At 39.8% G+C, this 15793-nt stretch overlaps 1 protein-coding gene across 4 annotated transcripts in view; it reads left to right on the top strand.

Annotated features, from left to right (window-relative positions):
• NRP1 (neuropilin 1) overlaps positions 1–15793 on the top strand; it is a 116104-nt gene that overhangs the window by 77640 nt on the left and 22671 nt on the right. For 2 of the 4 annotated variants that reach the window (XM_072854604.1, XM_072854605.1), the window contains exons 8-12: positions 2581–2736; positions 5562–5706; positions 7312–7643; positions 12222–12366; positions 15313–15396. In XM_072854604.1, coding sequence (XP_072710705.1) covers positions 2581–2736; positions 5562–5706; positions 7312–7643; positions 12222–12366; positions 15313–15396 — 862 coding nt within the window. Of the gene's footprint in view, positions 1–2580; positions 2737–5561; positions 5707–7311; positions 7644–12221; positions 12367–15312; positions 15418–15793 lie in introns of all 4 variants that reach the window. The other 2 variants (XM_072854603.1, XM_072854602.1) reach the window with 1 other exon arrangement.

The following is a 15793-nucleotide window of genomic DNA, read 5'->3' as shown; positions in this document are numbered from 1 at the left end:
CAGGTTTTAGGCATGAAGGTAGATGTCTAAATCCGTTGCATGTTTAGGACTTAGTTCTGGGCAGTGGGATAGATGCTGTAGGATATTCAGTGCCCCAAGAGTTAAGCGGGTATATTGAATACCAGCATTTGGGACTGAGCAAAATTTGGGCACCTGAAGTTATTTGATGGGACAAGCCTGAGTGGCCTGAACAGTCAGTGACTGGTAGCTGTAATTGTTAGCTCAGACATCAACTAATCAAACCTTCCCCTAAATCCCCAATGTTCAATTTTAACTTGGCTTCAAATACCTAGAACTCTTGTAATAGGCCATTGCTTGACTTCATTCACAATGAAGTACTTACTGTATATTAAAAAGCCCCTACTAGAATAATTTCAAATCAGTTGGAATGGTACAGGCTTGGGACCCTAATCATTTCAAAACTGAAGAGCTGTTTCAAATTGTAAGAGAAGCAGATCATTTAAATAACTTAGCTCTGCACTCCCTCAGACTTCCAGATTTTCAAGTGCACTTCAGCCTGGAAGTGTATGTGGTATTGGACATAACTCAGTGCAGCACACTTTACAATCAGCAGAGTACAGTTTGGAGAGCATTTGAAGTTAAGCTGAGATTGCTCAGCGCAATGATGCCCAGATTCCCCCATTAACTTTCAGATTGCAACAATCTAACATCTGAGACTCTCCAGTTACTTTAAATCACTTGATTGTTTTTGTAAGGTGGTGCTGGGATTTTTTTTTTTTTTTAAGACTGAATTTTTTTATCACGACAAAACAAAATGTTGCAGTATTTCACCCCTAAAGACAAGGGCTAAAATGTTACATACAGACTTTACCAGCCTTAAAAACTGGGGCAGGGGCAGGGGCAGGGGCTTTGCCCTGAAAGCTAGTTCTATCTGTCATACACAAGGCTGCTATTCTTGTGTTGGAAGACTTCAAAATGCCTTGCATATGACATGAGCATTGAGAGAGCAGCCAGTCTGTCCTCAATAGCACTTCCTTCAGCCTTTTGAGAGAGAATGCAGAGCATGTTGATTTATCTGCTCCAGTGCCTTTGGATATATGACATACATCCAGGAAAAAGGATGCCTGTGGGATGCAGGGCACATATATTGTGCATCCTGTGTACTTTGGAAATAATGAAAAAGCCCGAGACATTCATGGGGCATTCACTTGCGAAGGGTTAATTCAACCTATTATTATCCTACTAAAGTCTGGACAACTGAAGTTTAGAGGAATAAATTACTGTGATTAATATTTTGTGAGTAGTGTCATTTTATATTGACACTAAATGGTTTGCTTTAGGAAACAAAGAGGAGGTTCTAGCTGTGGAGAAAGAGGGTGATGAATTTGATTTTAATTGGTTTGTCATTATGGCTAAAGAAAAGCTGTAAGGAAAGAGCAGGTGTTTCAAAGCTGTGGTCATCAACCTGGCTGTGAGAGAGTTTTGTGCCTAGTTTCAGCCATTTGGCAGCTGGACTTGTGCACTGGGACAAAGGTTTCTTTTGCCAGGAGAACTGACTCGGGTAGCCGCACTCCTGCACCCCACATCATCCTCCCAACTATGCCAATACAACTTCTGTGATGCCACAGAATGAACTAGATCAGGAAACAGATCTGGATGACAAAATAAATAACTGGGGGAGGGGAAGGTTAACCTAAATCACTTGTCCATTTGGTTGCAATATAACTTCATGAGAGAAGGAGAAAGACAGAGAATGAGTGAAGAAGAGAGGAGGCCTCTAACATGCATTCATATGCATACCATAGCATTCATTTCTCCAGCAAGTGCAAAATGCCATTATTTTCTAATGATTAAAGTTCACTATATTTGACAGTTGGAACAGAATTATTGCACTTGTGTTAATGCTTCTTTCTGTTTTCTTCAAATACCTCATACAGTACAAGCAACTCATATGCTTTTTTCCCAACAAAATCACACAGTGATTCTTAATTATCTTGTGACTAACTAACACACCACAAGATTCTTTTCTCCTCTTCTGTTTGCAAGTGATGAGCTCCTGGGTTTTAGCAGAATTCTTGTTATCATTCCCTAAGCGCACGACTTTGATATTGTACTATTAAATTTCATCCCATTTCTAATACTCCAGTCCTCAGGGTCATTCAGTTCTCACTGCATCACTCTCCTCTGTATTGACAATGCCTTGCAGCTTTGTGTCCTCAGCAAATTTCATTAGCATCTATGCAAGGTAGTTAGTGAAAGTATTAAGTAAGATTGTACACCAGACTGGTCCTTGAGGAACTTCTCTAGTAACTTCTCTGCAGTCTGGTGGTTCCTGCCCACACTGATGGGGTCTCTGGTTCCTCCCCCATAGAGGAAAGATAATTCTCTGGTATGTGAATAGCCCTCCTGGCTAATTAGGCAAACGTTCCCGTCTCCTGTGATGATACTGTTTACAAAAGAGGAGAATGTGGCTATGTTATTATCAACAGTATGCTGCAATTTTCTTTATATAAAATTGTTATTATCTCTGTAAAACATGGTCAGGGCGGGTGTCACTTCTGCATTACTGTTATGCTCTGAACAGGTTGTCCTCACTTCCCTGTTCATTCCTTACCACAGGTAGACCTAGGCCTTCTCCGCTTTGTTTCTGGAATTGGGACTCAAGGAGCCATCTCAAAAGAAACAAAGAAAGAATATTATCTGAAAACATACCGCGTAGATGTCAGCTCCAATGGAGAGGACTGGATTACACTGAAGGAGGGAAACAAGCCTGTTGTAAGTCTTTTCTCTTTTACTTCTCTTCAGCCAAGAAATAGGCTATTGAACTGTTTAGTTACTATCCGTTGTTAAAAAAAGAGGAATAAGGTATCACGGGTTTAATCAACATGATCAGGGTTAACAATATCCCAAATCCCGAAGTTAGCTATTTTCTCAGTAGTAATGGGCCACAGAAATTGTTTATCCAAAGCCTAGAGCAGCTGAAAAGGGTGCAAGGTGCTGCCCCGTCTGTTGTACCCACCAGAATTTGAGTGGTGCTGCTGTTTCCCAGTTTGCCAGAGATTATCTATCTGAACTTGAGGAAAACATTATGGAGAACCTTTTAAAAAATATGTAGGTCCCTTATCTGCAGTGAAGCTCTGGGTATGCAATGTGTCAGTGCCTCCCTGTGCATAGCCATGCTGTCTTGCAGGAGTGCTACCAAGGCATTAGTAGTTTGTTAGACTTCCAAGCATCTCAGTGATGGGGGTCATGCAGGCAGATAATTAGGCACATCTTTTCATCCTTATAGATTTTTATCACCTTTCCATTTATCAGCGGATTTGCTCTCTGTGACCTCCCAATGAAGCTTTAGACACTCATAAGAAAAATCTTCATTATCCACTACCATGAGCATAAAGCTCATTACGAAGAATTCAATTCTGCTCTAACTCTGACATGAATAGTCCCAGTGAGGCTGTGCCTCCCTTCCCACCTCGCTCAGGATGTGCCCGGGGGCAGCATCCCCAGAGGCTGCCAGGGGCTGATGCAACTGGAAAGGTTTTGTGGTGCCTCCCTTCAAAATAGCTTTTTTGTGACCCTTCTGTGAAGACCCAGAAGAGCTGTGTAATATTAAACTCTGTCAGCATAACCATATCTAGCTCTAAATATTTGGTTACTGGTTTGTGCCTGATTCATCTGTAAGTGCTATGCCAAGTCCACTACATTTATCTAATCAAAATGGTAGCAGTGTTTAACACGTATGTCTTTCTTCTTTGAAGCACTTCGTAAAACAATAAAAAATTAATCCTGAAAGCTTCTCTTTGACAGGTATTATCCTGGTTTTACAGAGAAGGACTTTAGGTCAAATGCCACAATGTGGCACTGTGTAATGATGTATAAAGGTACAATAACTGACTTGCCCAAAGTCACAAGAGGAGCCAACGCTGTGACTGGTATGAGACACAGGGTTTCCTGGCTCTGGTTCCTATAATCTGAACAAATGCCTCTTTCAAAATCAGACCATGCCTGATTTTCATTACCAACTTCAATTTGCAAACTCTCCAAGAGTGTATTTTACATGAGTTTCTATTGTACATGCTGTCCTTAATTAGTGAGAACACTTCCTAAACCTGTGTTATTTGTTCAAAGGGTTTATAAAAAAATCAGGTTTCTAAAATGGCAATATTTTGCTGTTGGTCAGGACAAGAAAAAACTACACACCAGTCTTCCTCTGATATTTTTATTCAAATGAAAAGTTAAGGAGGCTTGGCTACTGAAGGAACAACAAAAGCAGGCAGCCGTAGATCTCTTCAAGGAAGCCTCACACGAGTGTTGCACTAACCACATGTAAGGAGTTGTGTACTTTTGAGAAAAGACTCGTTTCCTCTGTCAGATGCAGACCTTGAGAAAACTACAGCGGGTCCTCCCAGAGAAAAAAAGTTGCTGAAAAGAAACGTAGCTCCATTTAAAATCTCTTGCTAGATATGAAACTCCTATATTAAATTACTTGAGATATAACTGAGCCTGATGAGTTGACAGCTGTGCGCTGCTGGCCTCCGCTCCAAATTAGTGCAGTTATTGCAGGTAACAAACAGGAAAGCAGACAGTGTGTGTAAGAAATAGGAGAATCTCCCATAAAAGGAGAAGGGTTTGTATCCATGGAAAACAACAGGAAATTGGTCCTCTCTACATGAGGAAGAAGCAGGAAACTGAATCACCTTCTTTGGACTAGAACATTGCAAGGTTTCAGCTCTGCTAGGAAGGAGCGCGTCTACAGGATCCTCAACATGAAAGCACAGCATAATCCTGTCCCTTCTTGTGGAAGTCTCATTGTTCGTCTAATTTGACTGTTAGCCTCAGGGGACGCAGAGAAAATCTTACAGACTGCTATATAGATTTTAAATAGACTTCCATCTCAGTATGCAAGGAGAAAGAAAGTCTGAGTACTTGTTAAAAAGGATTTAAAAACGGAAGATTAACAAAGCAAGGTTTGCACAACACACTCTGCAAAACTCTTAAGCCCAAGGACGACAAAATAATATATGTTTTTATCCTAACTCCATATAGGATTTTTATGTGGTCTAATTGAAATCTAAACCTTTAATTTGGGTCTGAGGTTCTGTAGCTGTTTGCATCATTCTACAAGTGTACAAGGAATAAAACTGCCCTAATGGGGCATTGAGGGATTCTTCCAGGACATGACAGTCCTTGGGTGACAAAGACCAGTGTATGTCATTCCTGCAGATAGATCTGGGCATTAGGAACACCTCAAAATAGGCACTTTTTGCACTCAGATGAGCTCCTGCTCTCAAGAAGGCCCTGAGCTCTTCTGGTCTGCTCTGCAGTGTTATGGTGTGTTATGGGACCCTGCAGGTGGCAAGTATTTTTTAGTATCATTGAACACCTTACATCTTCTTTTTTCCTCCCCAAGGAAAGTTATCTGTCTGCAAAAGTTGTGTTAGGAGTTTAACGAAATTGTTCCCCATGCAAGTCTTTTGTCTCATCCCTCCCAAAAATAACCCTGGTTAGACCTTGTATCGTAACTATCTGTAAAACACAGAATTATAAACACCATTTAAGAGAACGCCTAACAAATATATACTTTTTCTTTCCACACAAAGGTGTTTCAAGGGAATAGCAATCCCACTGAGGTTGTTTACAGACCTTTTGCCAAACCGGTTTTAACACGGTTTGTGCGAATTAGACCTGTGTCTTGGGAAAATGGAGTATCCCTGAGATTTGAAGTTTATGGCTGCAAGATAACAGGTAGGTCTTGGGAAGGATTTTTAAATCAAGGGAATTTATTGTGCCTATGCTGTGGATTGTATTTTTATGAGTGAAATGCATCCTCAGTATTTCCACCGTCATCTGAATGTAGAAATGTAAAAAAAAAAGGTAAAGAAAACAAAACGTGACAACCCAAACATCCAGTGTTATCTGAATGTTGTTCTGGCATTATCTTTCAGGTGTTCAGCTTTAAGAAGTGAAAAAAAAAAGCTTTAATTACTTTTCTTGCAATTATTTTACAGCTCCATGCAAAATACCTGAGATAGATACACAGATATTTTGCAAATTCCCATCTTGTTTTTCCTTTCTAACCCTCCAGTCCCCCTCTCTCATGCCTGCTACTTGTAGGTAGCTCTCAGCAGGTTTCCCAAGGAACAAACATACATAACTAGGTTTAAAAGCATTGCAAGGTACAAACACTTCGATCTGAAGCCTATTCAAGCAACTAGACAAATATAGTCAGGTTCCCACTAGCGATCAGTATTGGAATGTAACTCCTTTATATCACACAGTTAACTACCAAAATAACTGTCCGAAGTGCTTTCTGAAGTAACAGCAAAAGGCATTCATTATCATCAAAATAATATCTTGGGGGAAAAAAACCCACCAGGCACAAGCAGGAAGTTTTTAGAAGTCCTTTTTTTCTAGTTTTAGGATTTCTATAACTCCTACAAAATGGAGGCATTTTTATATGTAAAGTAAAAATACAACAAGTTATACATTAAAGAAAATGTGGATGATTTAATATTTTTTACAAAGCTGATTTTTCTAAAAAAATCTAGCGTCGTTTTATAGCACTTAATACGGTTCATTGGCACTAATTTTTACTAGTTTTAGGGATATTTTTTTTTTCCCTTAAGGTGTTTCTTGAATCTTGAAAATGTTTCTTAGGACTGGTTTCCATACAGCAAGAGAATAAGATTACTGAATACTATGTTATAGAATTCCAGGTCATTCTATGAAATCTTTTCAGATTAGATAAAGGTAATATCAGCAGAACTCCTGTTACATTCTATATTGTAAATCTTCATTCCTTGTTAGCAGCTTTTCCTACTTCTAATTTGTATTCATCTGGGACCATAAAAGAAGCAACTATTTAGCTTCTGTGTCATTTGAAAAAGCCTGAGAGACCAAAGAAATACAATAGAAAAATCTCAAGTACAGCAATAAATTGTGTTTTACAGAATTTATAAAAGATTTCCATTTCCAATGTTACCAAAATTAAGTGATTACTTAACCAGGTTTTGGCTGATTTGGGAAGTTTTCTCTAGAGAAATATTCACAAATTCAGATGTGACCCTGCTCTCTTTGCCTTAGCAAGAATAGAAAACAATAATAGAATAGGATTTTCTGATCCTTTTGGTTCCCATCAAGACAGAAATACTTGTGGTATTTTGGTACTTCCTGCCAAAACTAGGATGTGCAAGTTTGAACAAATGAAAATTACATACATATCCAAAAATATTATTTTGGATATAAGAAAGAAATAAGTAATTGCTTATGATAGTTGAACTGACTGATATGTCCTGTTTCTGTTTTGATGCTTGTTCAGATTAACTATTTATTTGGTTTTTTTCTCTGTAGATTATCCTTGCTCTGGGATGCTGGGTATGGTGTCTGGGCTCATTCCTGACTCTCAGATTACTGCATCTACTCAAGTTGATCGAAACTGGATCCCGGAAAATGCTCGCCTCATAACAAGCCGTTCAGGTTGGGCGCTGCCACCAACTACTCATCCATATACAAACGAATGGCTTCAAATTGACCTTGGTGAAGAAAAAAAAGTGAGGGGCATAATTGTCCAAGGAGGCAAGCACCGAGAAAACAAAGTATTCATGAAAAAATTCAAAATTGGCTACAGCAACAATGGATCAGATTGGAAAATGATCATGGATTCCAGCAAGAAAAAGATAAAGGTAAGGAGGATTTTTAGCTGCACTAAAAAAAAGTTGCATTAAGAAAAAAGCTTGCATTAATTTTTTACACATCTTCCTCTGACCTTAGAAAAGGCACACAGCTGGGATGAAGCTGAGCAGGAGGAATCCTAGGGCAGCAACCCTGAAGGGATGCTGTGGGAACGGTACCATGCCTGAGAGCAGGAGCTGGCCTTCTGTGGCAAAGGTTTTGTTTATTCAGCAGCTTGTTCAGACTTGATTTCTGACAAGGGTGGTGTGCCTCTGTGGCCCCTAGGTTACTGCAAAATCCCATGCAATGGTAATATGCAACACTGCCAAAAAAGTAGAGGTCCCTGTGCAGTTTTTCCACTGACACTGAATGAACTTATTTGAGACACTGAATTACTTTTCCTTTGCTTCTTTTTTGTCTGAGCTGTGGAATGAGAATGGTGTTATTTAACTCAATGGGGTACCTGTTGGATTTCTGAATTGCCTGTAGACTGCTTTGAGAGCTTCACAGGCTCTCTGTAACGGTCTGATACAAGTCCCTCCAAAAGAAAGTGATGGAGTTTTTGATGTCTTATCCCATCCCAAGTGAAAAGTACTATCATACTGTCACAAGTGAAGCATCTTGGAGGTTGCTTGGGAATAAAGGGCAGCTGGTTCATAGGTTCAGGCAGAAACTGCAAGACATTTACAGAGGAGGGCCAAATGAATTGCTGAGTTAGATGCCAAGGAAAAGAAAATGAGTGTGGCCCAGAAAAGTTTCTGGGAATGTACCTATTTTGGTTTGTCTTTGAATGTATGCTTTTCAGGACATAAATTGCACTGAGTGTTTAGCTTATTTACCCCAAATCCCATTCATTAAGTCTTCCATCCCATTTTGGTATCATTGCTCACAAAGTGCATTTTTGCCTCAAAAGGCACAACTGTTTTTATGTCCTCCTGCCCTGTTCCTTGAGGAAACCAGTGGGCATGCAGTCCTGTTCATGAACTGTTGCTGCAGTACTGGGATGATCAGGGAATCACATACCAAAGTGTGCCCTCAAAAGGCAAATCGGTGTGGTGCTTGGCAGATGGGAATCCTGAGAGTTGCTCCATATCTCAGCTGCGTGAGTCTGAAAATTAGATGTAAAAGCTGCTTTGCCATATAGACTCATCCATTGGACAAACCTGTGTTTCCTTAAAGGAAGAGCTGAGTGGGCCCATGGATGTAGCTTTTCCAGGCACATTTGGTAAATATTGGACTTCATTCTCTCCTGTTTTAATCTCACTGAATATGTCTGCATTTTCTCACTTCTCATCACTTTTCATCATTTGTTTTGGGGATTAAAACTAAATGAATTCAGCCTTTGCAGTCAGCTCCTTTCTCTTGTTACCATGAGTTTTGACTTCATCATAAAGTGTGAAGAGAGTGTAAATCAACAATGGGATCTAACCACTTTCTTTCTAAAATAGATGTTGTTTTGACATGTACTTCTACACTGTGGCTCAACGAGGGAAAAAAATAATGCCATATGCTTTCAAAGCAGTGCGCCGTCTGCTGCATGGCTTTCTGTTTTCTAATACAAGCACTTGCCATCATTGTCAGAAGTTAGCAGTTTGACAAGAAAACTAGTGTGCTAACTAACGCACTGAGCCCATCCTCAGCTTTCATCACTAGCAGAAATTAACTTTCAAGATTAATGCAATGGGGAGGGCTGGAATTCAAATCTCTTGTGGCATAATTATAATCCTTCTCAAAAATTCAAGACATTTAATAAACTTTCTTCTGAAACACAAGTTTTCTTTAAAGAAAATCAGATAAATCCTATGATTTGGGAGTCTGAGAGATTTAAAATGTTAGTACTGGAATGCAGTATTTTTAAATGTAAGTGGAGCTGGGTGGGACAGAATGCTTATAATGAGTCACAGCAGGAATGTGGATTAGAAACAGCCCTGTTATATGAAATGAAACACATCATTTCACTTGGTTAAAGTATTGACTTTCAATAAACAAACAACTGCATTTTAGGAAAAGAAAGAGCAATGACAAGCTAAACATAACTACAGAATATGTCCAAAGGATGACACATCACCTTGTTTCTCAACTTAGTCTTGTCATCCATGCCTGTAGCTCCTTTCACTAAGACAACAATAACTCTTTCCTCTGTGGCTGACCCAATTTCTGTTATTTTTGAATGTGCAGGAAGTTTCCCCTTTAGCCTAGCTCAAGCACTCAAAGGAGTGAACATCACTCAAATCCTCAAACAACCACCCAGAACCCCATTTTCATTTCAAGATACAATTTGTATTTCTTCTCCTTAGTCTTATTCAAGCTTACTCCATAAAGTCATCTTTCTCTTTCATACTTCTTTCCTCCTTCCACTTACCTACTGATATTTTGGCGGGGGGTGGGTTTTACACCTCCTCTCATCATTTCTGGTACAAGAAACTTCTGACTATCCTACCATTTGGAACACCTTTTTAGATTTTTCTGCCATGTTTATTTTGATTTTAAAAGATATTAAGAAGAATTTTTTTCCTCTCATCAGTTTAGCTTCTTTTTCATTTAGCTATTATTTATTAAAACTTATCTTTGTAATGAAATAAAGCAATTTGTGACATAGCATGTATAAAAGACACAAAGTGAAGTTTTACTGTATACTCCTCTCTCCTCCCCCACAAAGAATATCAGTACGTGTTTTAAATGAACAGTCAAAATTGAATCACAGGCAGCTCTGCACTACAAAGGACAATGATTCAATATAATTATGATTCAATATAATTCTAGATGCCTATTGAATTCTAATGTCTATGTGTCAGTACTCCAGTACTGATGTCTTTTATAAAACAGTTTTCATTATAATATGTTGCTATTAAGACTACTATTAAAAAGGAAGCAAGGATTCCTCAGATACATGTGTCTGTCTACTTTTTACACATAAAATGGCATTCATTCTTTCTTATATGGTAGGTAGTTTTTCTGATCATTTGCACTATATTGCTATTCAAATATAATAATATGTAATTGCATGTTAATTAGATCTGACAGGCTATCTACATGTGAATTCTTGACAACTGTCTTCCAAGCACTGGCAGAACACCAGGTCAACCAGTGCCCCTTGAAGACACCTTGGAGGTACTATCTCCCCTAGGAAATAGGAGCAGAAACATTAGTGTCAAAATTATTTTTTTAATTTAGTTGGTCAGAGTCTCCCACCATTATTGGCTTTTGTGACTGGCACTCTAACCAACGGCCGGAAGGGGTTGTGGACTATTGGTTCATAATGCAGAGGTGCACAGTAAAAACAAGCAAGGCTTTTAGGACTGCACTGAAAATACAAGCAACAATCAGTTTTACCTATGCTGGTTTTGTGCTTTGGGAAATACAGCCAGCTTTCCCCATGGCCTCTGTTTTATCTGCCCCCAGATCAATAGGAGGAGTTCATTGCAGGTTGGGTTTTGTTCTCATCCAAAATGAAGGACATCTGGTGGTTTCTTCCTGAAGAAGGCTTCAGGCTTCGCAGCTATGAGTTGGAAGTATCTTATCAATAGCGCTTCTAATCCCAAATTTGAACTCCAGTTCAAAGAAGATGTTTTTTAATGTTTTGCCATTTAACTAATTCATAGAAAAGAAAAGTTGAAAATATTGTACTTTTACTTCATTGTTAACTACATTTTCATATTTTGTACATTAGAATATTCTCTACATGATATTCCGAAGTTATTTTTTACCATAAAATAGGGTAAAAATAACTCCTTTTGCCTACCTTGGGTTATAAACTCTTCATGGCAAGGACTGTTTCTTTGTACAGTTAATTCATTCTAAGGACCAGTCATCTCCATGGAGGCACCCGAGGTGTTGCTCTAAGTACAAATTATAACTTGTTCTATATGCAAAAGATCACTGACAAGAGAAGCTGAAGGTATCAAACGAATGCCATTGAGAGCTGCATTATGGCTGAAGAACCCAGAGTGCAACTCAGAAAAGAGATTTTTGTCTGAAATGTACATTTGCTGACCTGCCTTGCCCGTTAGATTATATTGCAGTTTTGTCAGGAAGCAGCTTTCTTCTTTCTTTCTTTCTTTTTATTCTTATTCAATAGCAGGCTCACTGGAAGAACTCTTGTAGCTACTGTTCCCGGAGTTTAATTTATGCCTTTTGAAATCACTACAACTTGTGAAACTCTGTCACTGGGGGAAATCAGATTTAAATTTTCTCTTGAATAGTTGGATTATTATTGTAACCACTTAAAAGGTGACAGGATCTTCACCTCAGCCATTTTTTTTCCCTGAGAAGTGTTGAAAATGTCAGCCAGTTAAACCCCAGATCAGAGCGTCATTTAAAAACATGTCTCATTAAACACTCAGCTCTTGTTATGACCCTGATGGATTGGTTGCTACTGAGTTTATGAAAAATGAAATGCATTACTTTTCCGAGAAGCTTTAACTATGTATTTTCCATTCTCATTTAGGACAGGAATGCCTGACACTTATTAAGCGGTTAGAATCTGGCCTACTGCTCACCTAATTCAAAGACTAGAGAATGAAGGGAAAGAGATGAGTGTTGAAAATAGCTTTTTTTTTTTAACAAGTAGTATTTGTCATGCTTTGCAGACTTTTGAAGGCAACACCAACTATGACACGCCTGAACTGCGGACTTTTGAACCTGTATCGACGAGATTCATCCGCGTCTACCCTGAGAGAGCCACACACGGAGGACTGGGGCTGCGAATGGAGCTGCTGGGCTGTGAACTTGAAGGTAATTGCTCTGCTAGAGATGAATGCACTTTATTATTTTCATAAATACATTCTCCACTTAGACTACTGCTGAACACTGCTGTGTCTGTACAGGCAGCACGTCAGACTCTCGCTTCCGTGACTGCCATTAGTGCTGTTTCTTGGCCTAATCAGTTCCTTCTCTGCAGACATTTGAATATGCCCAAGGCACAAATATTATTCTTTCTCCCATTCCTTTGTTGAATCACAGTGATATTCTCCACATGGTTTTCTGTTCCCTTAAGCAGCCTTATGATTATACTTTGGAGAAGCATAGAGCTATTAGGAGAGAATAAAGACAGGAACTTATATTTTATGTTACGCGATACAACACTGGAATGGATGTTTTCTGAGAGTGCAGAGGGAGCTTTGCACTAAATATAGCAATTATGTCTCTTGCTCCTTCAAAGGACGTGAAAGTCACACCAGACACTATGGTGGGCAATGATTACTTGGCTGGACAGGCTCTGTGCTGTTCTTTTTGGGGTGCAGAGGGGGCCTCTTTGTTCCTTACCAAGCTTTAACTTTGCAAGAGTATGTAGGAGATGCAAGACCTGGAAAAGCAGTTTAGACATTTATCCTTGGACTGTGACATGAAGTCCAGCTTTGATTCTTGTTATAGAAACAATAATTATTTAACTTCATAGATAACTACCGATAACACTACATGAATTTCACAATTTTATCCGATGGATGATGGTATAGTGGCATGGCTTATAAACCACACAGCTTAACAATATGCAGAATAACAAACCATGTTATTCAGGGTTTCATATGATACCTCATATAGAAGTAGCTGAACAGGCTCCCAAGATGAATGGAACCGACTGCTCTGCCTCCATTTCTTTCTCACCATTTCTCCCCCAAGGCGGAAGAGTGGGAGGCATTTGCTGTCAGAACTGATGAGTTCTGTGTTGTTTTTTAGTGAAGGCCAGATTGAATAAGCGTGCTTTTTACTTGGCCCGGAAAGTGGGGAGGTTAGAAATACTTCTTAGTTCCTGCAGGAAGTCCTCATTTCCTGTGGGAATACTTAGTTCCTGCAGACTATTGTGCTACTTGCTCAGAAAAAAGAAAACCCAGCACCTGCCTCATGTAAACTCACAACCTGTGGGCAAAGTCCTTCAGCCACAGGGCTCCTGTAGCCACCTAGACATCAAGAAGCAAGTCTGTGGACCACCTTACAAGAACACATTGCTCAGTGAGATGGAGGAGCCAAAAAGGAGACTGACCAGGCAAAACACCTTTGCTTTTAGGCAAACTGCAGCAGCAAGTACAATTTTTCCCTGGGACACATCTATTTGCATTTGTCTTTCTGCTGTGGTGTACTTTGGAAGAGTGGTCACCTGTAAGTCACCCATGGACAGGTGAGGTCAATTCCCATTTACCCGTGGGAGAAGCACAATAAGAAAATTTTGTTGTATAACTGTATCTTAAGGAGGGATTTGAATGAAGAGAAGTCACTTGAGATTTACTGAGAAGGAAAGGAGTTGAGCTGAGAAAAGAAGCATGGAGGTAGGCACAGACAGGAGTAGAAATCAGCTTTCCAGCAGTAACGAGCAAGGGGAAGCTTAGTGTGCTCAAAGCATCCCAGAGGGGCTTATATGAAATTATGGCAGAGATGTAGGCAAGCTTGAGGCTATACAGGGGCATGAAGATCAAGATAAGAAACTTAACTCAATGTAGAAAGGTAGAGGGAGCTCCCAGAGGGGTTTTTAAAGAGATGTGGGGAACAGACGCTCTGCATAATTCATAATAGGTACAGAACTGTTTCTTTAACTAGGGCTAGATTTTACCTGTAAAGCATAGGTTAGGGTCCTAAAGAGCCATGTCTCATCCCAGAATATAGCTACTTCAGAAACTACCATCCCTCCTGACATTTTCAGGCCAAGAAGTCAGTGCATAAGATCTTATGTGGCCAGCAGGCTCTGGAGGCAGTGGAAGGGTAAAGAAGAATCCAAGAAAGGGATGCATTACTGCATAGCTTATAATGAGAGTAAAACATTGTTAATGAAAATAACAGTAGGTGAGAACAGACAAAAGCCTGGATCACATTCCCAGTCTGGTTATCTTAAGCCAGGGAACTATACTTGCAGCATAAAACATAAACCTAAACATAACACCAAGTATCTGCATTCTGATTTTCCAGATGCGGTATGTTTTGCAGATACGGGGATATAGATATATTTTCTGGCATCTTGCACAAATCTCAAGCTTTTAACTGTAATGACAAAGGTCAGACTTTTACTGGTTATGCAGCAGCTACCGGAAAGTCATCACCAATGAGAAGCAAGCAGGTGGCCAGGAGGAGTGACTGACATCACTGATGTCTTATTTATAACTTCAGCAAAAACAAAAGAAACTCCTTCCAGATCTCCTCATTGAGCACAAAGTGATTCTACATCACACTGCCTTCCTGCCACTGTTACCAGGGCTCTGCTCAGACATTTCCTCTCCTACATGTGCTCTGCAGAGAGATTTCTTCAGCAATGCGGTGGGTGCTGGAGAATTACCACCTTGAGCATGCACCCCTCCTGCTCCTCTGTACAGGCCCACTCACAGGCACTTTGGCCTGCAATAAAATGATGGGTTTTCTACCCCTCCCCAAGCCTCCCGTTCTGCCTTGCCAGGCTTTCACTCTTCATCGGTAGGAACAACAAACACTCATCAGCCAGTGAATAGACAGTCCCGGCCTTTGCTGCCCAACTCCGCTCAGCTCTTGAGCTCAGATACAGCAGAGTGCCTTGGCACAAGGAGGCAGAACAGATATGTCCCATTGCAAAGAAATACTAACTAACCTGCAAAGTGGAGTTGCTCCTTTCCTCAGATACAACACGTGAAGACAGCATATGGTGCTCATCAAAATGTTACTGCCAATTGCATGCTGATTCTCCAGCACACGTTTTAACTGAACGACTGGATTTTGTTTCAGCTCCTACGGCTGTCCCTACCGTTTCCGAAGGCAAACCCGTGGATGAGTGTGACGATGACCAGGCAAACTGTCACAGTGGCACAGGTGATGACTACCAAATGACAGGTGCAGAAACCATCCTCATTCCATTGCAGCTTCATTGTAGCTCATATCCATTACCAGTTATCAGCTAAACATTTGCACTGATTTAATCACTCAACATAAATGGACATTGGTATGCAGTTCGTATTGTCAGTGCTGTCAAAACATAGGCATCTGCCTTTTACATATGACAATACTTTTGATTGTTTTCTCAGCTATGTAATTTTTGAAGCAAATAATAGTGACTAGCTGGAAGAGAGGGCAAATTTTTTGAGCAGGAATTGTGTCTAATCAAATTCCTAATCAAACTTTCTCTTATTAAGAAAAAAGCTGGACAAACCTTTTGAGGTTTATTGTCTGAGACTGAAGAACTCAAAATGAAATATTGTTTAGGTTCAAG

This window comes from Ciconia boyciana, chromosome 2 (genome assembly GCF_034638445.1).
Source record: "Ciconia boyciana chromosome 2, ASM3463844v1, whole genome shotgun sequence".
Taxonomy (NCBI): domain Eukaryota; kingdom Metazoa; phylum Chordata; class Aves; order Ciconiiformes; family Ciconiidae; genus Ciconia; species Ciconia boyciana.
Note: the sequence above shows the minus strand (reverse complement) of the source record. Positions and strands in the feature narration are given on the sequence as shown.